Source organism: Carassius auratus, unplaced genomic scaffold (genome assembly GCF_003368295.1).
Source record: "Carassius auratus strain Wakin unplaced genomic scaffold, ASM336829v1 scaf_tig00216649, whole genome shotgun sequence".
NCBI classification, from domain to species: Eukaryota; Metazoa; Chordata; class Actinopteri; order Cypriniformes; family Cyprinidae; genus Carassius; species Carassius auratus.
Window position 1 is genome coordinate 33,311 of NW_020528678.1, and position 27,862 is coordinate 61,172.

General features: G+C 35.9%; 2 protein-coding genes across 2 annotated transcripts; both read left to right on the forward strand.

Annotated features, from left to right (window-relative positions):
- Nucleotides 1–1,006: 1,006 nt before the first annotated feature.
- Nucleotides 1,007–10,715, forward strand: LOC113098777 (rho GTPase-activating protein 25-like). The gene is made up of 10 exons (XM_026263856.1): nucleotides 1,007–1,397; nucleotides 2,056–2,137; nucleotides 2,254–2,361; nucleotides 2,585–2,789; nucleotides 5,145–5,277; nucleotides 5,353–5,426; nucleotides 5,526–5,647; nucleotides 6,199–6,359; nucleotides 6,989–7,590; nucleotides 9,324–10,715. Exons 1-10 carry the CDS (start codon nucleotides 1,215–1,217, stop codon nucleotides 9,523–9,525), a joined length of 1,872 nt encoding a protein of 623 aa, XP_026119641.1. The 5' UTR covers nucleotides 1,007–1,214; the 3' UTR covers nucleotides 9,526–10,715.
- A 2,234-nt stretch (nucleotides 10,716–12,949) lies between these two features.
- On the forward strand, nucleotides 12,950–16,195 carry LOC113098779 (bone morphogenetic protein 10-like). Its single transcript, XM_026263858.1, has 2 exons — nucleotides 12,950–13,400; nucleotides 14,488–16,195. Exons 1-2 carry the CDS (start codon nucleotides 13,001–13,003, stop codon nucleotides 15,567–15,569), a joined length of 1,482 nt encoding a protein of 493 aa, XP_026119643.1. The 5' UTR covers nucleotides 12,950–13,000; the 3' UTR covers nucleotides 15,570–16,195.
- The last annotated feature ends 11,667 nt before the right edge of the window (nucleotides 16,196–27,862 follow it).

The following is a 27,862-nucleotide window of genomic DNA, read 5'->3' on the forward strand; positions in this document are numbered from 1 at the left end:
CATATGGGTTTCATATATGCGCATATATCCACATATAGGTTCTTTCCATGTGGGGCTGATTGGGATGCTTATATCATTTTCTTAGTTTCTGCCTCTCTGAACTTCTCCGTGTTTCATATCTCTCAATCACAGGGGTCTCTACTCCACCCTCCCTTTGCTATGGATTATCCCACCAGAAAACAAAATCACACGCACAAAAAAAAACAAAAGAAAACATACAAATGCTAGTCATGTTTTGCTGGTCTTAGCTGGTGTAAGACCTGGTTCACCCTTGCAGTCATCTGGTCTGAGCCTGACCAGTGGAAAAGTGTCCCAAACCACTCTAAAACCGTCAAACAAACCAGTTTGACCAGGCCATAAGACCTGCTTAAACAAGCAAACCACCTTTTTTTTTTTTTTAAACCAAATATCCACATAAATATTAAAGATCTGTACACTGTACATTTGTCAAAGTATGCTTATTTTTAAATATTTGGTTTGTTCCTTTTATACTTTGACAGCATGTGATCAACTATAAGTTTGTATAAAACCTAATGATCATGTGATCTTGAATCTTACTTTTTTTATTTTAGGTTTATTTCCAGGTTTAAATCATATCTTGAATTGTTCAAGCTACATTCACTTAAATCTTTAAAGCTCTGTGCACCTATAGTATGTTAACTTGTGTTTTTGTTATTTCTATTTTATTTAGATTTCTATACATAAACATCTAAAACCATGCAGGCTGATTCTTGAATGAAACATAACTGAGAACTTTATTAGATCTCTCAATGTATAAAAGTGAAGTCTCTGAACAATAAAATGTTTCTCTTTGATGTTTCACTTCTCAAACTCATGTGGCAAAGAGTCAAAATCCAATAATACCCTTTTGACCTATCAAACAATCCATTGCACAGTAACATCGAAAGTTGTTTCTGCTTAAGTGCATGGTATTGTTCCTGTCAGAACTGATCTTTTCACCACCCTAAAGTCACAGCAGGACATTTTCTTCAGCATTAGGACAATCACAGCCAGTCTGCATATATCTGTCATGCAGGAAGCTATTAGGTTCAGACAGTTACCTACTGTCATCACAACAATATATTCATGATGTTCTCATGATATAAAAATAGAATAAGTTCAGTGACAGGATTTTCAGCAATCTCAGACTCGACGTGTTTGTGTCTTATGCCTGCTTTTTATCGGTTTCCACCTCAGCTCGCTCCAAGAGTGTTATGCCAGGGGAAGGTAGCCCTGGATCCACTCACACTGGTTTAAAGAGATCCATGGAGAAACCTCTGAAGACAGGTTGGCTGAAGAAGCAGAGATCCATCGTAAAGAACTGGCAGCTGCGTTTCTTTGTGCTGAGAGGAAATGTCCTTACATACCATAAAGATGACAGAGAGAGCGCCGTCCAGGTAGGAGACAGAAGCAAGCATGAGCAATAGAAACATTACAAAAATAACCATTTTTTTGTTATTTTTAATGCAGGAATTCTCTCTCTCTTAATATCCTTCTTTTTGTTCTTTCCTTGGTTTTTGAATATTTTATTTTTCAATGCCAGGCCTGTCATGAAAATTTTAATTTAGGTTTTTTTTTTCAGGTATTTGGTCATGTGATATTCATGTTATCCAGAATTGTTTATATTTGCTCATTATTTTTAATTGTAATATTTTCTTCTATTTTTTTTTTTTTCAAAATCATTTTCTTTTGTTTGTTTTCAGGTTTAATATAAATTTTCTTGAGTTTTAGATTTTGTGTGTGGTCTTAGACTTTTCTATCTGAACGTCATATAAATATTTCTAAAACGTTAGCGACATTCAAAACGAATAACCTAATGTTTTTTTTTTTTAAGTGAAATTGTGCATGCTCATTTCCCCTATTAAAGTGAAATTTCCTTTTATTTCTATATTTTCATTCTGATATTTATTATTATTATTATATTTATGACAATTTTATCTACTGCTCTACTTCATTTATTTACTAGTATTTATTTACAATATTTCATCAAGGCTAAATATTACTAAATATTTTTCCACTCAGCAACTATTCCCTTTTGTATCATTCTGATCTCAGGGAACTATACCTTTGTTCTCATGCCAAGTTAATGAGCTGCCATCAAATGCAGATGATAAATTCCTATTTGAGATTATCCCAGGTAAGTATTTTTATTTATTTGTTTATATTGTATAGTGTAAGATACAGTATCATGGGCTACTACTGTATTATGTTGGAGGGTAAAATCCTACAGCTGTTGTGTCCCTGATGCTGCAGGTAGCAATACAGATCGGGAGCGGGATGTTCTCATGGCGACGAGTCAGAGCGAGATGGAAGAGTGGGTGCGCTCCATTCGCAAAGCCATCGGATCACGGTCCAGTGGAGGTATCTCATTCACCATACAAATAAACAATATACAGTAAATATGTTATAGACTGAGGAGGTTCTAATAATAATCACTGTAAGAATGTTTCTTGTTTATTATAACTTTGCTGTATTGTATCACACTATAATGTATAATATCCAGAAGGCTGTCTTATTCATAATGTTATGACTTCATAGACTGCCACTGCAATTCAATCAAATTGTTATGTTTCTCTCTCCAAAGTATTTGGGAAGAGCCTTTCAGACATCATGGTATATGAGAAGAAATTTGGTTCACGTCTCGTGCCCATCCTGGTGGAGAAGTGTGCTGAATTCATCCGAGAACACGGTCTGATCGAGGAGGGCATCTTTCGCCTGCCAGGACAGGACAACCAGGTCAAACAGTTCAGAGAGGCCTTTGATGCCGGAGAGAGACCCTCATTCCCCAGGTAAAGCTTCACATGTGTAAATCTGTGTGAAACGACTCAAGGATGGGGTAGAGAACTGATCTGAATAAAGCATGTTGTTTACAGAAAGTATTGTGATGGTACTATAGTCCAGTAATGGCATGCAATGGTAATACTGATATGTACCACTCAATTCATTCATGTGCTATGGCATTTAAAAAGAACTTCAAAGAATATGATGATATTACCACAGCACACTACCATTCAGACTTATGGAGTCTGTTACGAGTTTTTTAATGTTTTTGAAAAAAATCACTTATGCTCACCAAGGCTGCATTTATTTGATCAAATAAAGTATAGTATGGTACAAAATACAGTAAAAACTAAAATATCGTGAAATACTATTTTTATATATATATATATATATATATATATATATATATATATATATATATATATATATATATATATATATATATAAAAAAGAGTGGGTGCGTATATATACACACACACACTCAGTGGTCAAAAGCTGCAAATGCACTTTACAAATGCCGCGGCGGTAAAAAGGGCCTTTTGAATGTCTACTTACTGTATATTACAATTTTATTATATATGTTTTAATATATTTTAAATAATAATTTAGTCCTCAGATGGCAAAGCTGAATTTTCAGCATTATTACTCCAGTCTTCAGTACCACATGATGCTTCAGAAATGATTTTACAGTTTTTTGCGATTGCTAAACGACAGTGGGCACAACTGGAGTCACATGTGCAAAACTCTAACTACAGTCTGCACAGCAGCAGTTCATGTGGACCAAACTCTAGTTCGTTTTTCATTGCTTGAACACAGTTTTCAAAACTCTACACACTTATCCCATGACTTTAACCACAACCTGTACAACACTGTGGATTTACAGCACCTTGTTCAAATGCTAACACACTGCTGTCAAAACTGTGAACCACACATTCAAAATAAGAATAGATTTCAGCCTTATACCTTTCAAACACTGCTGATTGCAATTTCAGGATTAGCCCTGAAAATTATTTGTTCAAATTACAGTATGTTCTTTTAGTTTCTACCTTTTTTTTTCTCATTACTGTAATTCCATAAATTTCTACAGACTATTGAAGCAAATTGCTCATTTTCATTTACCTAATATAATTGTTATGTTCTAAAAATGTAAATAAATCATGTGAAAGAATGTCACTCCTTTCTTTGAAGAAAATATTACTTTGTATGAAGTCACTGAAATTGTTCAAACTGTAAAAGTGAAAAGTGAGTATTTTCTGTATTGGTGTTTGATGCAAGTGTTTTTCCTCTCGGTGTGTTCTGAGTGACGGTGTGTGTTATCTCAGTTAGGGTTGTGTGTAGTGTTTGGCTGCACTGAGCCTGTTTTGAGCCATGTGTTAAGAGTTGTGTTACTTGGAATGAGTTTTGCAGGTGATGTAAACGGTTTAGCTCAGGTGACTGTTGCTAGTGCAGACTGTAGTTAGAGTTTTGCACATGTAGCTCCAGTAGTGCTCACTGTAGTTAAAAAAAAAAAAAAAAAAAAAAAAAAAACTGTAATATGCTGATTTGCTGCTCAAGAAACATGTCCTATTATTATTAATGTCGAAACCAGTTGGACTGCTTAATATTTTTGTGGAAACAGGATTCTTTGATATTTGTTAGAAATAAATGAATCATTGTACAAATATCTTTACATTCACGTTTGTATTAAAATGTATTAAAATAAATGTTAGTAAAAAATGATACTGATCCCGGACTTTAAAAAAAAAAAAAAGTTATTCATATAACTTGTTTGCAATAACTTCAGAATCCTCTTCACTACATTTGGTGAAGAGAAGCATTAAATGAAATAATTAAATAAATGCACAACAGTCAAGAAATATCCATAATCTCCTTAATGATTTAATTGTAATTTGACTTTTTGTACCTGATTTTGTGACCATGCAATGTTCTTTAAAGTTTGCATGCAAATTGGGCTTTTAATCGGATAACCACACTCTCCATGACCATTTATGGTGAATTTATAGACACTGAAGTCTTCATTGCTGTTTTGAGGAAGTAGAATAGGTAAAGAGTTTGACCCAGAAAGTTTGAACTAGATGCATGTGTTTGAGAGAGAGAGAGAAAGAACATGCAAAAGCATGCGAGATAGCGAAAGAGAAATACAAAAGCAGACTATTTCAGAGGAACCTGGTGATCTGTGGCTTAGCCACATCCTGTCCCGTCTAACAGAGATCTTGCCATTCAACACACGCACGTATCTATTTGACAAGCAAATGTTTGTGCATTTCATCTTCATCCTTTCTGATTGCAAAGATGATGAATAGACTGTAATGACACAATTAAACATTTTTTTTACTCGATTTGTTCATTCCTTCTGCCTGCAGTGACACTGATGTCCACACGGTGGCGTCATTACTTAAGTTGTACCTCAGAGAGCTTCCAGAACCTGTTGTGCCCTGGACTCAATATCAGGACTTTCTTGACAGCACTCTGATGCTGGATGCCGCCACTGCAGCTGTGAGAACCGCATTCACAAAGAGTACATCAGAAGAGTAATGATTCTTTGACTAACTGCAATCTGATCAATCCCAGGGCAAAGAAAAGCTGGAGGAACAAATCAGCCTTCTGCCAAAAGTGAACTACAACCTCCTGAGTTACATCTGCAGGTACAAGTCCCTATAAGAACGAAAAAGGATCAGACACTGATAGGAGCAAAAGCAAGCTGTGGAAGGCTAACACTGGTATATCCGTATTTATTCCCGCAGATTCCTTTTTGAGGTCCAGCAGAACTCAAAGGTGAATAAGATGAGTGTTGAGAATCTGGCCACGGTGATGGGAGTGAACCTGTTCAAGCCACAAGTGGAGGATGCCATCAGTATGATGAAAGGTCATTTATCATCCCAAGACATACAAAACATGTTCTATGTCATTTACTGTATATTGTTTTTAAAATACCTCATAAATTAAAAATGTTGTGTCTTTTAGTCCATGTCTGTTTAAATATACCTAAACATATTAAGCAGACAATTTTCTGGAAAAAATGAACCAAAAATATTAATGAAATCCCTTGCTTCAATTATAAGCATTTTTGTCCAACGAAATGCTCTCTAGAATGAAAATATCCCTTGCAAAAGCAAGAAGCATATCATGGCATACTAGCATACTACTTTTTCTGCACTAAACTTTTCATACTATATATTTAGTAGTTCAACTGTTGGGTAATATGGTTTAAACTAAATGCTATTGGCTATATTCAAAACCAAATCCTTTTACAAATCACACCCATAACGTCCTGTTTTAATGTCAGACAGTAAAAGATTGGTTGACTGGTTGTTTATGGGGAATTTAATCTGAACTCCAATGAGTAAGAATGAGATTTCAAGGGTTTATGGTTAACACATTATAGCGATGATAATTGTTCTCTCCTCACACACACAGGAACTCCCATGATACAGAAGGTAATGACGGTGATGATCAGACACCATGAGCTGCTTTTCCCACCCTCTAAAGACAAGCAGCCATCTCCTCTTCCGAACAAGAAAAACAAAAGCAAGAAGAACAGTAACCCTCGCAGTTTTGTGGGCTGGGAGTCTGCAGAGGTACCGATCACGTAAAATAAACACATACATCCATGGAAAACTTGCAAATATCAGACGATTTTAAAATCACTATTTATAGGCCTGGAGAAATCTAAAATAACAAAATCATGGAACATTACTCCAATCTCAGTCACACGATGCTTTAGAAATCCCTTTAATATGCTGATTAAAGGAATTTATTTAAAATAAAACATTTTTGCAACATTATAAATGTCTTTACTGTCATGTTTGACCAATTTAATGTGTCTTTACTGAATAAAAGTATTGATGTCTTTTTAAAATGCCCTTACTTAAAAAAATTAATTTGGTAAGGACATTTAAAAATTCTGAAATATTTTATTAGTTTTAAATTATTCAGCTAGAAAATTTGTACATATTGTTTAGAGAATTTAAGAATTTAGAAGGCACATTATTTGTAATGTAATTTGTAATATATATATATATATAAAACGATCAAAATAGGTTTTTGAAAAGGTTTTTGTTTGTAGGCTTCAAAATGAGAATACAGTCATATTTAATGAAGACACACTTACTGTTTGCCAAGGTTGTGGATTTTTTTTTTTGGAGCTGTCACTGCATAACTTTCACACCTGTATCTCTTAACTGATCGTACCACTCTTCTCTCAAAGTGTGAGGTGTCCTCCCTGTCTGAATCTCCTGAGGAAGAGGAAATGGACACACTTGAGGAAGAGAGGAAGGACCTGTGGTCATCTGAGACAGGGTCAGAAGGCACCCCTCTTTCTCCTACCTCTCCATTTTCATCTACACCCGACATGTGGCCCGACAGCCCCAGAAAAAGGACTCAAACTCTACCTAGCTTGGGCTGTCTGTCAGTGGGAAAAACAGTCCGCGAGCCTTCATGGTGCAAGTTGCAGGAGAGCTTTAATGAGAACGAAGAGAAAACATTCTCAGAGGACATATTTAAGTTACTCGACCTGCAGAACGTGACACTATTTTCTGGTGGGCAGAAAAGTGAAAAGGAAAAAGTTGAAGGACACAAGGACACAGAGGACACAGGCTTGCATAAGACAGCCAGCGATGTTGTAGACAAACAGATAGATGCTCAAATAACACAGGCACAGATCACAACGCCCTTGCCCCAACCTCGGCTGAGAAACGAAGTGAGTGCGGCAGCTGTGAGCAGGGAGAAGCCAGCGGCACCTTCAGCACCAGCTCTACAGAAAATCAGTGCAGCTCAACCAGAAAACACAGACTCAGCTATCATCAACAGGTATGGCCCAATACAAGTGTACCTGTGTTCATATTTTGCCATGCATTAATTAGAAGAGTTTGTTAAGGATCACTTATGCTCACCAAAGCTGCATTTATATGAATAAAAATACAGTAAAAACTAATTTTGTGAAAAAATATTACAATTTAAAAAAACTGTTAAAGGGTTAGTTCACCCAATAATCAAAATTATGTCATTAATGACTCACCCTCATGTCGTTCCTAACCCGTGAGACCTCCGTTCATCTTCGGGACACAGTTTAAGATATTTTAGATTTAGTCCGAGAGCTCTCAGTCCCTCCATTGAAGCTGTGTGTACGGTATACTGTCCATGTCCAGAAAGGTAAGAAAAACATCATCAAAAGTAGTCCAACACCAGTAGTTCTTTCGGACAGTTCGATTCAATAAACCGGTTGAAGAAAACTGTTCACAGGTTCTTTTGCGCTCAACGTAATGACGACATTTGCAATGTTTGCCCTTCATTCAAGCCTATGGTTTACCCGCGCTCATAGCATTAGCACAGAATCAGTTCAGAATCAATCACCAAAAGAATCAGTTCAGTTTAGACGCTCTGTGTGTCGTATTGCTTCACGCTGAATCACATGCGCAGTATCATCAGCTCCTCAGATCTCGAATCGGACGCGTCTTACAGAAACTGTTCTTGACTCTTTTGTTGTTCATTATCTGGCTCGGCTCGGTGTTCATCTTCAGTTCACTCTTGACAGCAGTTCAGTCAGTGTACTTTGAGTAATTGAATTACTCCAGGATATTGGTTTGTTTGAACTCAGAGGGAGTGTCAGCCGCATTAAAAAAGTTAACAGCTTAGGTCATTTGTGGATTAATGTGTTTTGGAGACTCGAACAGTTTAAAACAATTCAGTTCGATTTGTTGAACTGGTTAAAAAAAGATCCAGTTACATATAATGATTCGTTCACGAACCGGATCTCACTAAACTGCAGTGCTTTGAAATCTCACAACAGACCGGGAAAAGAAGACAATGCTGAATAAAGTCGTAGTTTTTGCTGTTTTTGGACCAAAATGTATTTTCGATGCTTCAAAAAATTCTAACTGACCCTCTGATGTCACATGGACTACTTTGATGATGTTTTCTTACCTTTCTGGACATGGACAGTATACCGTACACACAGTTTCAATCGAGGGACAGAGAGCTCTCGGACTAAATCTAAAATATCTTAAACTGTGTTTGGAAGATGAACAGAGGTTTTACGGGTTTGGAACGACATGAGGGTGAGTCATTAATGTCATCGTTTTGATTATTGGTTGAACTAACCCTTTAACTATTAAAGGCACAATGTAGTTTTTCGCCACTAGAGTGCACGTATTCAAATTAAACAAAGAAACAAAGCTGTAGTTTGATGACTCCATGACTGAGTGCAGAAATCACGTTCATGGATAAGCTAATGATTTATTAATGTAGTAGAATGAAGCAGGGTGAGGATAAAAGCCTGCGAAGCAAAAACGTGGTCACTGAACGAGATGTGGTGCTCAAGTGACATTTCTTCTTATTATCAATATTGAAAACTGCTGAATATATTTGTGGAAACGGTGATCATTATTTTCAGGATTCTTTGATGAATAGAAAGTTGAAAAGGAAAGTTTGTAATGGAAATCTTTTGTAACATAACATCATAAATGGCTTTAACTTTTGATCAGTCTTACTGACCTCATATGTATAGGCTGTATATAAAGTCCTGTATGTGTTTGTACCTTCAGTCTCCAGCAGAAGAACAAAGAGCTGAGTGCTACAGTGACAGAGTTGCAGGCAGCACTTGAGGCAGAGCGACGCAGCAAAGCAGCGTTAGAGATCTTACTACGCAACGCAGAGCGCAGCAGGGACGAAGCACTCACGCGCAATGAGCAGCTGAACAGAGAGATTCAACAATTCCTCAGCAGACCGACTGCTGGACCGTCATAGTGACTCGATCAAATGAACAAAGTTCAAGATAAGTCCTGTACAAAACAAGCAATCTGGACAACTCCATCAGGTTTTACACCGTGAACTGCTCTGATTAATGTCTTCAAAGTAAAGCTAGTGGTAATGTCCATCTCAGATTTTGTCTATGATGTGACATAAGTAACACCGCTACAGTATGTGTACAGAATTTACAGATTTGATCTACTTTTTGAAGAATATTTAATTTTTTTGTTGAAATTAGTATTTTCTAATGGATCTCAAAAAATAACTTGCCAACAAAAGTGAACAGGCTAATCAGATTTGGTTTTAAAGAGTTTAAAGGCACTTGACAGCTAGTCTGCCAGAGAGTACCTCGATCCAACTAAGGCCAGTTCGGTTGAATCTGTTTGTTTTTTCTACATGGAGAAGTCTTGCCCACCTTTAATTATTAAAGATACATTTAAAAACTATTGTGACAGAGGTTCAAAATGATTATTGCTTCTGTGATCACAAAACTGCACTAGACTACATTAGAGTCTGTGAACAATTTGGTGAAAAGGACAAAAAAAAAATTTGCTGTCAGTAAATAAACAGTTTTTATCTGGCTTTTCTTTCCTGCACCTTCACTTCTGTTGTCTGGTTGCAGTCAGAAGAGATAAAATGTGACAGAGTGTGAGGGAGAAATGGGAAGAATGCTTTCAGATCAGAATTCACACAAGAGACCCCATGTGTGTTTTAGGGGAAGTGGTAAAAAAGACTAGGAATTACGTAAGGAAGAGAAGACCAGATACCATTGTGTCTGTCAGCTGTCATAATGCTGATTAAATGATAGGGAAGGTATTTCCTATTTCCGATCAGGCTGGCTTATTCAGACAATGTGCTGCTCAAAATCAACACAAAGCTGATATTGAGAATATATGATCAGGTGAGTCATTCATGTGTGGATTCCAGCTTGTTCTGTGATGCTTTTAAGTGGATCTTTCCGATGTTTCTTGTTCACAAATTGAGCTCATAGCAGCACCACAGTTTCAAAGATAAACAACACTGTCATCAAGAGAATCTCCTACATACAGGAAAGATTGAGTGTGAGGAAGAACATAGAGGAAGAGGGTGAGCTTGAGCATTAGCATGTGACACCACTCATTACTGGGTCAACATTTCACGTGCATACCTATCCAGTATTTACCTGTGGAACTAAATAAATTTTGAACAATGCACATGCTGTTCTTTATAATTGTGTGTGTATGTGTGTGTGTGTGTTTATTTATTTTGTATTCATGTATATCACTAAATATGATATAGGCTGCTAACAAGTGACTTATTAGCACAATTTTTATTTATTATTGTATTTATTTTTTTAAACGTAAACGATTGAATCATATGATTCAGACTGAATTGTGATACACAAATATTTTTCGAATCTTTTCGGACCCAAGTCGTCAGTAGTTATTGTAAGTACTGATTTTAATCAGCCAATAAAAACGATAATTTGAATCTAACTACATTTTCAGCTACCATAGTTTGACAGAATGTCAGCTATATTTTAAAACCAGTTACTTTTTCCATCAAGGTAGTGTGATGCAAAATTACATGGCTGTTCATTGTTAACACAGCTTTACAGCTAAACCGAGCGAAACGTGTTTATAAATGGGTTATTCAGAGCCTTTCTCATTCTAGCGACTGACAAATCGGTTCGTCTTAAACTACCCTCTCTCCCTACTCTGAATTCCGATTCCCTTTGTTATATATTTTTTACTAATTTTGGTCGACGCATTTTGATAAGTGCTGAATTTTGTAATCGGTATAACCAATACGACTTCAGCATATTTGGGAAATAAACCACAAATAAAGAAATACTTCAACTTTTCTTTTAGACACTTGACAGTCTATGGAAACAATTGAAGTATGGACATGTTTAAAAAATATATTTTTGTATTACAAGGAAAAATAACAGCAGAGAGGTTTTGAGCATCGGGTGAGTAAACTATATTAATATGTATATTGATATAAAACTGTTATTTTGCCTAATTTTAAAAGTTAGATTTCTAGATCTGCAAAGCATGTGCATTTTTATATGAATATGCAGTACTGTTGTCCATTTATATGTGCCATTGTTATTGAATAGCCTTGGAGTCAACATGTTTGAGAACTGCTCTAGATCCTGGGCCAGTTTAGAGGAAACACAGATTTGGATCGTACAGGCTGAAAATGATCTTGGGCAAGTACTGGAAGTAGATATTTTTCTTGACTGAAGCATTCTTCTGATAATTACCTCAAAGTTTTGCAGCATTGTATGCCACTGTATGAAGTCCCTCTATTAAGTACTTGACATCCTGAGCCTTTAGAGACGTTTTCCACTGGCCACAGAGCTGTGACAGCCCCTCAGAATGGATGATAAGGGCTTCCCTCCACTTCCGAATGAGTGATTTGTTTTTCCCCTTAAGCACAGAAGCTCTTCAGCGGGCACCCTGCTGCACACCCCTACATATGATAAAATGCTTAAGAAGTCAGTGGAAAACAAACTAAATAATCCCATGCACAGAATTCTTAGTAGATTTTGTTTGTGTTACAGAGTCAAAGTTACAGTCTTCTGTCCACAGTTTGAACAACTTATTAAATTCCCTTGAGGAAGTATTTGACTTTAAGTACTCATTTCATTGCAATTGATGCTTACAAACCTCTCGGAGATAGTCACAGATTTACCGATTACAGCACAGCAATGGCAAAAAGTGGCTCAGTCTATCCTGCAACCTCTCAAACCTCATTTCATTTCAATTTCCGTCGCCACAGATATTTATCCCCTCTTGTTCTAAGATATGGAGGCACTCTTCGGACATTTGTCGAAAAGAAATGGTCAATAAACTTAAGTCCCGACATTCATAGGAAATCATGGGAAAAACAAATAAACACTAGACCCAAAATCCTGCCCTGGCTAACCCACCCAAACATAGGAAGAGGCTTCTGCACGTATCAGAGCAATGTTTACAAAATCCTCATTAAGGAAAAGAAAGAAGATAACGGTACATGGCCGCACACACACACACACACACACACACACAGGAACACTATGAACACTAGAAATGCAGAGCTTCCTAGTTTGTAGATAAGGGTCAGAGAGAGAAAGTACAGAGAGTAAGAGTGAGGGAGAGAGAGGAAAAAACATTTGAAAAAATATGTCACAGAGGGACATCTCTTTCACGTAATGAAACCACCCTCAACTTTTCAGACATCAAAAGGTGAGAAGAATAAATGCTCAGAGGTCAGGAATAGAGGCTCCTTAATGCAGTGACTACTCTGCGGCTACATATAAGAAACAAAACAGCATACGACGGCTGTTCTTTCCTACATTCTGTACTGGAGCGACCATTGACCTTATCCAGAAGAAAGGGTTGAGTTCTTCAAAAAAAGGTCGTTTGTCACTGAATCTATAGATCTAGTTTTTGCTCCTGTGAAACTCTGCACCTATAGCTGATACACACCTCATTTGCCTCACATCATGGGTGGCAGCAGGAAGAACTTTTTGGTTATGTGTACATCCAGCACATCTGTATTATTGGCCTTTTTCTTGTTTTCCTGGGGGCCTTTCTGTACACAAAGTAGCCCTATCGGCTCCCCCGAGAAACTCCGCACCGCTCCAGGGTTGGATGACGGACATGGAGGGGTTCTGGATCCTTTACTCCTGGAGCAGGACAGTGAGATGGACATGCAGAGCTTGCTGGAGACCCTGAAAGGACAGTTTCTACGCACTTTTAACCTGACACAACCCAGCCCCCCTGTGCAGCCAGGGGCCACTAGAGTAGATCCCCCTGAATACATGCTGGAGCTCTATAACCGCTTTGCCAGTGACCGGACAGCAATGCCTTCTGCAAACATTGTACGCAGCTTTAAAAATGAAGGTAACTGCATATTTACTTTTCCATGAAGGACTGTATAACTGTTTGTATTCTGGACATTTTTGTTGGTTTATGTAAAATATGGTGATTGCAATAAAATTTATTTTCTAGGTGGATGTAATACAAAGACAAATTATTGGTGTCTTTGTTTTTAAAGTAAATGAATAATCAATGAATAATGTTAGAAAATTCTAGAAAAGTTTTGGTTGTGCACTATTTGCTCAATTAAAATATAATACTAATGCTTGGTGAATTACGTACAATTAATGGAGAAAATATAATAATAGCTGGCTCTTTTGGGTGTGTATCATTATAAATAATAGCACTTTGATGCAAATGTAATTTATCTGAATAACTATTTGAACAATTAAAAGAAATGTTAAAATGCATTTTTGTGTTGTTAAAGTTAATCTTCATGTTGTCTAGAACAGTTGATCTTGTCCAAATGCGCGCGCACACACACACACACACACACACACACACACACACACACACATATATATATATATACACACATACATACACACACATATACACATACATATATATATATATATATATATATATGTATATATATATATAATATGCACATATGCACATTGTACATCCCTGTACATCTTAATATTTAAGACTAAAGTTTACACTCATGCACATTATTTTGCGTTCTATATTTAATTCTACAATATACATTTTTTATATTTTATTCTTATATTTTTATTGTTTACTTTTAATTCATTCTTACATAGCTTTATGTATATTTTCATCTGTGTTGTTTTCTTTAATAATTGCACTGTCCATGGAGCGGACCTGACTCACATTTCAATGCTGGTTATATATGCTATATATAATTTTGTATGTGACGAATAAAATCTTGAATCTTGAATTGAATCTTGAATATATATATATATATATATATATATATATATATATATATATATATATATATATATATATATATATATATATATATACACACACACACACACACATATATAATTGTGATGTTTTTGGTGCATTATTTATGGTAGATTTAATGACAACATGAGAATCTGAATTCCCTATTTTTTTGTATGTGTGTTGTTCTTTACAGACTTTTCCCCATGTAATGTGGGACCTGGTGGGGTGAGGCGACACCCTCTTATCTTCAACGTGTCTATCCCACATCACGAGAGAGTTGCCGCAGCTGAGCTCCGACTGTACACTTTGGTCCAGACTGACCGCAACAAATACACTGGTGTTGACAGAAAAGTTACCATATATGAAGTCAAACTTCTTGAAATGAACCGCAGTCAGCAAATAGGAGAGGACATTATTGAGGGAGGAAATCAAACCAAGCAAGAGGAAGAAACAGAACTAGTGGAGTTGGCGTCTCGACAGGTTTACGGTACAGATAGTGGGTGGGAATCCTTTGACATGACCTCTGCTGTGCAACTTTGGTGGAAATCAGACTATGGCACCACCCACAGGCTGGAGGTCCACATAGCCAGTCTGAACTCCCAGAGTTTGACATCAACTGAAGGTAAGGATGAAGGCAACACCAGAGGAGGGGAAATGGACATTGACACTAGCCCTGAGGACAAACACAAACCCTTAATGATCGTCTTTTCTGATGACCAGAGCAGAGACCACCGTGGAGACAAACGAGAGTTGAATGAACTGATCCAGCATGAGACCACTGGGCCGGGTGTTCAAAACAACCTTGAGCTAGAACTGAACGGTCTCTGGGATGACCTGGAACTTATGGGACAAAAAGATGGGAGTGAGAAAGAGGAGCAGAGTGAGGAAGCTCTCCTACAGATGCGCTCCAACTTCATCTATGACACGGCGTCTAGATTCCGACGCAATGCCAAGGGCAACCAGTGTAAAAAGACCTCCCTTTATGTGGACTTCAAAGACATCGGCTGGGACAGTTGGATCCTAGCTCCCTCCGGTTATGAAGCCTTTGAGTGTACGGGGACGTGCATGTACCCCTTGACCAATCACGTTACACCTACAAAACATGCCATTGTGCAAACATTGGTCAGTCTGAAAAGTCCACAAAGAGTGTCCAAGGCTTGTTGCGTACCCACTGAACTAGATCCCATCTCCCTGCTCTACCTAGATGATGCAGGTGTGGTGACATATCAGTATAAATATGAAGGTATGGTGGTAGCTAAGTGTGGATGCAGATAGTATTTAATGGACTTGGTGGAGTGGGGTGAAGCTGGGCCAAAAGCTTAGCGATTGAATTGGAAGGAAGCTAAAAGACAGTTATTGTCTATTGCCTTCATACCAAGTTTCTTCCAAATGGCAGTGGATAAGCTCTTACTCCCAACCTTAACAGCGTTAGCAGGAGTCATGAAATCAGTGGAATCTGCCAATTCTGGACCCATGTGACGAGGGGCCACAATACAAGATTTAGTGGGAATGGTGACCATTTCATTCCTGCTGAATAAGGATTGGGTGGAACATAAGACAATAATTGAACCACTTGACATGCCTCAAGATCAGCCGGGATAAATGAGCTGTTCTTATCAGTAAAGACTGAAGTTTAAGTTAGAGATTATATCAACTCCAGCTTGTTACATTCTTGGCCATATCGTTTGCGTCAGCAAAGCCCTCGCTAAGTGGGCATTTCATAGTAATGGCAGCGAACTCAAGCACCACAAGGTCAGTCGAGTGACACTACCAGAGACAAGAAGCATGTGAAATGGCCTATTACGGCAATGGGTCTCATTCATTACTCATGCATTGCATACACACAGATTTTTGAGCATTTGGGTTTCTCTGTAGAAAAACAGAAACCTGTATATACAGCTGGCTACTGAGAGTTTTTAATCTGGGTCTGTATAAAAGGTGGTTATTGTCTTTGAACTGGTTTTAAGGATGCACATTTGCTGCTGAGATTGATGAAAGGCTGTAAAGGAAAGGTTGTGTGGAGTATGATTAATGGTTTAGGTGTGTTTTATGCAAATAAGTAACCTCAGGCATTCAAATCATCATTTCGAAAACTCAAAAAGAGTAAATAATAAATTCATGTGCATATGTATGTGTTGTGAATTACGCAAAATCATTTTGTTAGAAGCACTCCTGTGAGAATAAATACAAAATAATTCATGCAATAATGAATGAATGAGACCCAAAAACAAATCAGTAAATATATGATCATGAAACAGAGACTCTGGAAAAAGAACTTCTAAAATGTCTCAAACCATCTAGAATTACTCTGAATCCTGCCATTCTCTTTGCTTCAGTAACATTTCTCCATACTGAAACCTTATGTGCATTTTACTATGGAATTAATTTACAATTCAGCATGTCACTGCTGAGATATGAGAATGGGGCAGTTGACAAAGGATGCAGGTTGTCCGCCTCGTGCCATTGGCAACAGATGACATCAACAAGAGGGATACAGGGGGCTATCACCCCCTCCTGCACCACATGCCGTGTGAGCTATGCTCCAACCCCTAAGCACGACCATGATAAGAAGGTGTCAGGTCCAAAAAAACATGTGTTTGAGGACCAAAGACAATTCCAAGCTGCACGGAGGCCGGAAGACAACAGAGTCCTGGGAATGAGAGAGTTATATGTCATATCTACTTTTCGACCCCACAAAAGACACATAATTTACTCCCTATCGCTCTCCTCCTGTAGTCTTCTGTCATTCTTCTATTCCTTTTGGACCCTTATCACCGTTAGGGCAGGAGGATGAATGGAAACTGTCTTGCAAGGTCATGCCACCCACAGATATCCTTCACAAGACTTTTCAGCCTGATAATTTCTGCCAGGATTATTCCCATGCCTGATGAATACTTTGCATTACTGATTTTATTATAAACTTTACTGTTGTTGGAGAACAAATTGTGTCTGCTGCTTTGAATGATTATAAAGCTTATTTATTGATTAATTTATTTGTTTTTATTATTATTTAGGCGACTTTTAGCAATACTGTACATAGGACTACAAAAACTATACAGTGTATGTAGTGGGAAGTCGTGGCCTAGTGCTTAGTTTGACTCCTAACCCTAAGGTTGTGGGTTTGAGTCCCGGGCCGGCAATACCATGACTTAGGTGCCCTTGAGCAAGGCACCGAACCCCCAGCTGCTCCCTCGGTGCCGTAGCATAAATGGCTGCCCACTGCTCTGGGTGTGTGTTCACAGTGTGTGTGTGCGTCTCTGTTCACTGCTGTGTGTGTGCACTTTGGATGGGTTAAATGCAGAGCATGAATTCTGAGTTTGGGTCACCATACTTGGCTGTATGTGACTTTCGCTTTTTTTCCCCCCCAGAGTATTTTATACTGTATGATGTTGTTGTGCAAATAATATGGGTATACAAGTATATAAATTAATTTAAAATCAAATTATTAATTGTAATAATTTATCATTGTCTCATATATTATGTGCTGAAATACTAATGATATTGTATGCGCTTTAATCAATCGCTTTTCAAGCACCGATGTCTTTTTAGGATTTGTTTATATCTTTAAATAGTTTGTTGATCCTCTTGTCCCTTGTACCCAGACACTCCATAACTCCTTAACAAGATATATTTAGCCACAATCAGTCCAGTGCTCGCTGTTTAGACATCGGGTGTGGGAGCGATTCATAAATTAAACTTCCCATTGAAGACCAGCAGCTCAAAGGCCCATAGTTTACAAGTGTCAAACAGATCCACATCCATGGGAAGCTGACTGGAAACTAACAAGCACACAAACTCATCTGCTCTGTGGCTTGAGACTGTGCAGATGCATTTGGTTCTTTTTTGGGGTAGGGGAGCTTACGAAGTGTTTATTTAACTTTGTTTTCTGTATATTTAAGATGTGAAGTTGGTAAATGCCAGTTGCCATTTTAAAACAGGTATTATTATCATTATTATTATCATGTACAAACGCACAAATGTTGTAAATAAAATAATATTTTGAAGAAACTTTCTGTGATGTTGTTCTTTTTTATTTTTATTTACCATAGTATTTATTAATAAATGTATCACCGACAATACTCTTATGTCAACTGTAGTCCTGTTGATGTCCAAGTGGAGACTTAATGGTTGTCTCTTATTTATTTTGCAATAAAAGCTATGTCAGGAAAGTTAAACCAAGGACGAGAAACGATGTAGTCCCTCCAGTATGTTCATTGAGCTTGAATGATGACAGTTCAGGACCTCCTGACCAATTTTACACAAGCCTTTGAGTTGAGTCCTATTAATGAGCTATTTACAAATTGCAGAAGCATTTGTGTCTGGATATTGTCATCTAATTCCGGTTGCTCATTTATTGTGTTGACAGAGGAAGTTATTAGCATGTGCTGATGATAACAAACTTGCTATTGATATTAAAAATAGCAGCAGCAAAAAAAATTTTTTCGAAACATTCCAATTTCATGTGATTAGTGATTAGTATATAGTGATTCTCATTATATAGAGAAAAAATTCTATATAATGATAATATATAATATATAATATATCTGCAAAATTATATAGATGAATGAAAAGATCAAATGTATAAAAAATATAAAGATGACAGAAAAAAAGAAAAAGAAATTGACCAAAACAAGGTTATATAAACTGAGCAAAGAGTAATGCAGGTTTAAAACATTTGCACAGATAACAAATAATAACAGCTCTTAGATATATATATATATATATATATATATATATATATATATATATATATATATATATATATATATATATATATATATATATATATAAATAAAAGAATTTGTTAAAGAACAACAACCATAAATATAGCTGCAAGCAGCGATGGCGGGCTCAAGCCACCAATGCCATCGCCACCCCGGTGGCATCAGGTAAACTGTGCCCAGCGGGCACATGCATTCACAATATCCCTCTGGCAGTGAGGTTTTAAAGGATATGGCAGTTAAAGGGTTAATCCGAATCATCTAGACTTTAAAATCAAATTCACAGAACAATATATATATATATATATACATAGTAACACTTTACAATAAGATTTCATTTATAAACATTATGTTAACATGAGCAATATTTATATAGCATTCATTCATGTCAGTTAATATTCCAAACTTAAACATTAAAACATTGTTTTGTGATTTTTTTCCAAGCACATTTTACCAATTCCAAACCATATCAATCTTAATAACTACCATTATTTTTTATTTAATCATTTATGAGTGTTATACAATAGTCCAGGAAAGCTGGAAGAGAAAAACTCCTTATATTCATGTGCAGAATTATTAGGCATGTTTTCTTTTACAGATGAAATGCGCTAAAAAAGAGTTTTAACTCAAACTATTTTAACTCAAAGTCGAAAATTATGAAATACCCATGAGAAATATCAAACACAAATGCAATACAGAAATGGATAAGTTAAGACTTGACCATTGTACAAAAATGCTGACTGGGTCATGAGGTCAGAAAAGAAGAAGAAAAAAAAAAACAGGTCAAGAAGAACTGACAAAAAGAATTGCAAAATAATTAGGAATTAATGTGAAGATTAATTTTTAGTCAATTCTGCAACACAGACTTTTCCGGGAAAGGAGGTGGAATAAAAATGAGCTCCTAAATCTTAATCCCGGATTCTGGAAGATATATTCCTCAAACCATCGGACAAGAGGAGGTGGTGCTGGTCCTTCACGAGTCACTCTAATCGGTTCAGAAAGCCTATATATAGTCTTATATATATATAAGTCTTAATATATAGTATTTCACAATACTTCATGGTATTCTAATTAAATCATTTTTTGGAATCTTAGATCTCTCAGAACCTGACACATTGTAATTCTGAGACTCCAGGAAAGTGGCAGTTCTGTAAAATGTTGGCGCTGGAGACTAAATGCTCCCTGATAGTTTCACACCTAATTCACTTAACACACACACACACACACACACACACACACATTACCCACAGTGACAGAGGGACAGAGTGACATCAGATGTATGATAGTTTTTTTAATTTTCTATCATCCATATAGTGTTGTATAGTCATGAAACTATGCATATTTCCCCAGAATGACTTGTCTTCTATGTGTACAATTTTTTAAAGTGTTTAGAAGCTGCACTTTAAAACAATAAAAGACATTTACTGGTTACTTTTTTACTGTTATTTCAAAAAATCACCACGACAAAACCATTCAAGCCATTCAAAATTCATTCGCACCTGTACTGTACGATACATTCTTTAAACAGTGGTAAAAGAGGATGTGGTGCTGATCCTTCAAGAGTCACTCAAAACGTATCTGTCCATAAAGCCTATAAAGAATTATTCTTAATATACGGTTCACAATACTTCAGCTTGTTATTCTAATTAAGTGAGGGTCATTTTATCAGTAAAATACATCAAATTCATATTATTTTTCTTTGAAAGATTTCTATAAATGATTTAAATCATTATACTTGTTTCTACAATAATTATTTAAAAGTAATCCTATAGCTCCATCTGGTGGCCATTATTGGTACTAAGAATTGCAAGCTTGATTTATATGTTATGATAGTTTTAATTTTATGCTGGCTCTTGAAAATGATAAAGCTATGAAACTTACTGTGCTTCCTTCAAATGATGACTTCTACGTATATAAAAAATTATGAAGAGTTGGAATTAAAAATGTTAAAGATATAGTAAAATAACTATTGTATTTTTTTATGTTACTTTAATAAATCGCTATGGCCACACCATTTAAGGTATCCTAAACCCTTTCGAAATTTAACATCTTCAGTATATGGCTTCATGTTAAAACAGTTTGGTGTGAACTACTTATGTCTTCTTAGAGGAGAATGAATTCATTTACAGGCTGATTTTATCATAAATCCACAATAACATTTCTGAGTTCTGTATCAATCTGTGTTGTTGTTTGTTTATTTTTATTTTTCATAGGAAGATAACTGACCCTTTACTCTCCTTTTTAATAAATGTGCTTATAAACCAAGAACAAGCTATTTATAGCTGTATTTATAAACTGCTTACTACTGACTATTAATATTGGGACAAGGCTTTATGAAGCATGAACTGACTATTTACTAATGAGTGCAGTTATTATAAAGTGTTATCAATGCATTTGCTAATGTTAACAAATTAGACATTATTTTACAGTGTTATTAAATCCTTTCAATGATTTGTAAGTGTTTTGTAATGATTTTATTGACCTACAAGTATTTGTGAAAGTTCTGCTTGCATTACAGCTTAGTCTTGATCTGTGAGCTGAACAGATTTACTGTTACATCCATGAGATTATGTAAATTCAAATAAATATCATGTCACAGGATGTCAGAGGTCAGTATCAAATTAATTTGAAATTATTATTTGCAGCACAAATAAGGTTTTTTAGGATTTTTAAAAATCCCTAAAACTGTCAGAAAAGGATAAGGCCTAAGATTTCTATGTGAGTGGCTAAATTTATTTGTTTTTATAACTATAATGCATAAACTATGAAATTATACAAAATTTATAAAAATGTACAACAGTTATTCTTTTCCAATGTTTTTTTTTTTTTTTTTTTTTTTTTTTTTTTACATTTAAAAAAATTAGCCTACGCAATCATTCTAAACAGCTTGAATAAAACCTGTTAATATTTATTATAGACCACTGTAACTGTGTATAATCTAACAAACAAGTTTATAATGAAAATAAAAGCGTGTACACCAGATAAATTGGACGATAAAGAAATTGCTAACAATAATATAATAGAGCATGTTTTAGGTTTTTAGGCGTTTAGATGCAGAAATGGACAAATCAAATGTAAAATAAAATGTAATTGATTTAATTAAATATAGATTAAGTCTTGTTAGAGCAAAATAATAAATAAATACCTACACACATTAAAAAAGCAGCCAAGATTAATGAGTTTAATTTTTTATATAGATTAAAATTGAAGACAGAAGCAGCTGGTATATGCGGTAACTTAATATTAAAATCCAGTAGATCCACTTCAGATTTAATTCTCAACAGTTTATGTTCACGTGGCTGTTTTCGTTTATATTCGCCAAGCTATTATGTATTTTGAAATAATCTTGTCCGTGATGTGTTCGTTCTTACGACGAAAGGCAGAGTCCTGCAGCTCCAGAGATATATGTTATTCTGCCAGTCGCGCTTTCAAATAGTCTTGCGCACTTAAACGGGTCACAAACACCTGCATTTAGCTCGTGTTGTGTTATAATGGATGTATTGTGTGCATTTATGGCAATAAGTTATTTAAAAAAGCTCTTAAACAAGAATAAATTCGTTAGTTTTAAACTTGTGACACTGTGCGCGCTGATCGGAGGCAGTGATTTCAGATATGCAGCCGCAAATATTTCATTTTCACACAAACAGTTCAAAAACATCTTAATTTAGCTCTTGGTGTGTTCTAATTGGTGAATTGTGTGATATCGCTGCAATACTTTATTTTTAATAGCTATAAAACAAGAATAAACTCGTTTTTTCTGAGCTCATCATTCCACACGCTCCTGCTCAGAGCGGTGATTCATCTCTCGTGTTTCTCACGTATCACTGACCACACATCAATTATTAATGAGCCCTGACCTGATAATAATCATATATGTTGGTTTAGCTTGTCAGTGTGAATTAAATCCAAGTATTTATTTGTATTTTAACCGATTTAAAAGTGAAACCAAAAGACAGTCTCCTCCCTCTTTAACTCCGGTAACTGCACCTGTAGGGGCGCATTTTCTCTCAGACAATGGAAGTCTAAGCACACACACTCAAACAGAGGGACAGAGTGAGAGGAGATGTCTGACAGTTTTTTAATTTTCTGTTATCCATACAGTGTTGTAAAGTCATGAAACTATGCATATTCACTCAGAATAACTTTTTGTCTGTATGAAAAAAGGTTTTGAAGTGTTTGAAATTTAAAAATGCAGGAAAATTAATAATTCCATCTTTACTGTCATTTAAAAAAATCACCACGACAAAACCATCCAAGCTATCCAAAACCCATTCACAATTTAAGTTCCTCAATGTTTTTTCAACATGTAGACAAAGTTTGGTGTGTATAGTGTTACTCTCCTCTGAGCAGTATGCATTAATTCACAGCTAAATGTAAAAAACAATCCACATTCAAATCAAAATAGCCGACTTCCTGTTGGTCGTAGCTGATGACTGTGAATTAGAAAGTTGTCCGTCTTGATAAGAACAATTTTTGTACTGAGTTTGGTGTCTGTAGCTAAAACTAACCCCCCCACTTTTGACAAAAGGTGGCGCTATAGAGTGCCTCTTCCACGCCCTCTTATGAACTTTTGCCAGTGTCTAGCTGTCACTAATACTGATATGTGTTCTGAGTTTGATGAAATTCTAAGCATGTTATTTGCCTCAAAATCACCTGAGAAGTATTCCAGTTTGACATGTTGCCACGGCAACAATATTTTTAGATATCCAATTTCCCCCAGCAGATTCATATCGGCTGTGTTTTAACATTATTCTGATGAAGTTTGAAGCAAATCGAATAAAAATAGGATGCTGAATTTAAAGCATTTTGAAAATGACACACTTCCTGCTGCCAGTTGGTGGCGCTATAACTTTGACTCCTAATAATCACATATATGCGATCGACATCATACAATGAATAATCTGATGAAGTTTGATTGAAATCAGGAAATGTATGTGGATGGTATTAGACACTTCCTGTTTCTCAATTCTCGCCATAATTTCAACGCCTCGCCACGAGCAAACCGTTCGAGATATCAAAAATCCCCTGGCAATTTTTCATCCCCAATGTCTTGAGATCATGTTGACCGAGTTTGGTGGTAAACGAGTAAAAAACCTATGACAAGTATATCAAATTCCAGAGCATGCGCTTTTTACATAACTCTAAATAGCTGACTTCCTGTTGGGCGGAGCCCAATGACATGCAATACGAAAGTTGTTCGGCACGATGAGATCTATATGTGTACTGAGTTTCATATGAATATGTGCAAGTATGTGTGAGCTATACATCAACATTTATGACTGTGTTCCAGGGGGCGCCGTAGAGCCCCTGTGCCACGCCCGGGTCCCAACCTCTGCAGGCTCCTAAAGGCCACAGATTCCAAAGTGTGTGCAAATTTTCAAGAGTTTTTGAGTATGTTAGGGACCCCAAAAGCCCCCACAACTTTGACCAAAAATATGAATAATAAACCCTAAATAGCCAACTTCCTGTTGGGCGGAGCCTATGACATGCAGTACGAAAGTTGTTTGGTTTAATGAGATCTACATGTGTACCGAGTTTCATGTGTCTACGTGCAAGTATGTATGATATATGGCCCTCAGTATTCCAGGGGGCGCTGTAGAGCCCCTGTGCCACGCCCGTGTATCAGTCTCTGCCCGACCCTAATGGCCGCAGGTTCCAATCTGTGTGCCAATTTTCAAGAGTTTTCGAGCATGTTAAGGACCCCAAAAGCCCCCTTAACGTTAGAAAAAAAATAATAATAATAATAATAAATATAGCTGCAAGCAGCGATGGCGGGCTCAAGCCACCAATGCCATCACCACGCCGGTGGCATCAGGTAAACTGTGTCCAGCGGGCACATGCATTCACAATATCCCTCTGGCAGTGAGGTTTTAAAGGATATGGCGGTTAAAGGGTTAATCCGAATCATCTAGACTTTAAAATCACATTCACAGAACAATATATATATATATATGTATATATAAATATATATATATATATATATATATATATATATATATATATATATATATATATATATTTAGTAACACTTTACAATAAGATTTCATTTATAAACATTGTTAACATGAACAATATTTATATAGCATTCATTCATGTCAGTTAATATTCCAAACTTAAACATTAAAACATTGTTTTATTGTGATTTTTTTCCAAGCACATTTTACCAATTCCAAACCATATCAATCTTAATAACTACCATTATTTTTTATTTAATCATTTATGAGTGCTATACAATAGTCCAGGAAAGCTGGAAGAGAAAAACTCCTTATATTCATGTGCAGAATTATTAGGCATGTTTTCTTTTACAGATGAAATGCGCTAAAAAGAGTTTTAACTCAAACTGTTTTAACTCAAAGTCGAAAATTATGAAATACCCATGAGAAATATCAAACACAAATGCAATACAGAAATGGATAAGTTAAGACTTGACCATTGTACAAAAATGCTGACTGGGTCATGAGGTCAGAAAAGAAGAAGAAAAAAAAACAGGTCAAGAAGAACTGACAAAAATAATTGCAAAATAATTAGGAATTAATGTGAAGATTAATTTTTAGTCAATTCTGCAAGACAAACTTTCAGGAAAGGAGGTGGAATAAAAATGAGCTCCTAAATCTTAATCCCGGATTCTGAAAGATATATTCCTCAAACTATCGGACAAGAGGAGGTGGTGCTGGTCCTTCACAAGTCACTCTAATCTGTTCATAAAGCCTATATATAAAGTCTTAATATATAGTATTTCACAATACTTCATGGTATTCTAATTAAATCATTTTTTGGAATCTTAGATTTCTCAGAACCTGACACATTGTAATTCTGAGACTCCAGGAAAGTGGCAGTTCTGTAAAATGTTGGCACTGGAGACTAAATGCTCCCTGATAGTTTCACACCTAATTCACTTAACACACACACACACACATTACCCACAGTGACAGAGGGACAGAGTGACATCAGATCTATGATAGTTTTTTAATTTTCTATCATCCATATAGTGTTGTATAGTCATGAAACTATGCATATTTCCTAAGAATGACTTGTCTTCTATGTGTACATTTTTTTGAAGTGTTTAGAAGCTGCACTTTAAAAAAATAAAAAGACATTTACTGGTTACTTTTTTACTGTTATTTCAAAAAATCACCACGACAAAACCATTCAAGCTATCCAAAATTAATTCGCACCTGTACTGTAAGATACATTCTTTAAACAGTGGTAAAAGAGGATGTGGTGCTGATCCTTCAAGAGTCACTCAAAACTTATCTGTCCATAAAGAATTATTCTTAATATATAGTTCACAATACTTCAGCTTGTTATTCTAATAAAGTGAGGGTCATTTTATCAGTAAAATACATAAAATTCATATTATTTTTCTTTGAAAGATTTCTATAAATGATTTAAATCAAACTTGTTTCTACATAATTATTTAAAAGTGATCCTATAGCTCCATCTGGTGGCCATTATTGGTACTAAGAATTGCAAGCTTGATTTATATGTTATGATAGTTTTAATTTTATGCTGGCTCTTGAAAATGAATAAATAAATACGTACACACATTAAAAAAGCAGCCAAGATGAATGAGTTTAATTTTTTATATAGATTAAAAGTGAAGACAGAAGCAGCTGGTATATGCGGTCACTTAATATTAAAATCCAGTAGATCCACTTCAGATTTATTTCTCAACAGTTTATGTTCACGTGGCTGTTTTCGTTTATATTCGCCAAGCTATTATGTATTTTGAAATAATCTTGTCCGTGATGTGTTCGTTCTTGCGACGAAAGGCAGAATCCTGCAGCTCGAGAGATATATGTTATTCTGCCAGTCGCGCTTTCAAATAGTCTTGCACACTTAAACGGGTCACAACACCTACATTTAGCTCGTGTTGTGTTATAATGGATGTATTGTGTGCATTTATGGCAATAATTTATTTTGAAAAAGCTCTTAAACAAGATAAATTCGTTAGTTTTGAACTTGTGACACTGTGCGCGCTGATCGGAGGCAGTGATTTCAGATAGGCAGCCGCAAATATTTCATTTTCACACAAACAGTTCAAAAACATTTTAATTTAGCTCTTGGTGTGCTCTAATTGGTGAATTGTGTGATATCGCTGCAATACTTTATTTTAAATAGCTATAAAACAAGAATAAACTCGTTTTTTTCTGAGCTCATCATTCCACACGCTGGTGCTCAGAGCGGTGATTCATCTCTCGTGTTTCTCACGTATCACTGACCACACATCAATTATTAATGAGCCCTGACCTGATAATAATCATATATGTTGGTTTAGCTTGTCAGTGTGAATTAAATCAAGTATTTATTTGTATTTTAACCGATTTAAAAGTGAAACAAAAAGACAGTCTCCTCCCTTTTTTAGTCCGTAACTGCACCTGTAGGGGCTATTTCTCTCAGACAATGGAAGTCTAAGCACACACACTCAAACAGAGGGACAGAGTGATATGAGATGTCTGACACTTTTTTAATTTTCTGTTATCCATACAGTGTTGTAAAGTCATGAAACTATGCAATATTTACTCAGAATAACTTTTTTTCTGTATGAAAAAAGTTTTGAAGTGTTTGGAATTTAAAAATGCAGGAAAATTAATAATTCCATCTTTATTGTCATTAAAAAAATCCCCACGACAAAACCATCCAAGCTATCCAAAACCCATTCACAATTTAAGTTCCTCAATGTTTTTTCAACATGTGCACCAAGTTTGGTGTGTATAGTGTTACTCTCCTCTGAGCAGTATGCATTAATTCACAGCTAAATGTAAAAAACAATCCACATTCAAATCAAAATAGCCGACTTCCTGTTGGTCGTAGCTCAATGTGAATTAGAAAGTTGTCCGTCTTGAT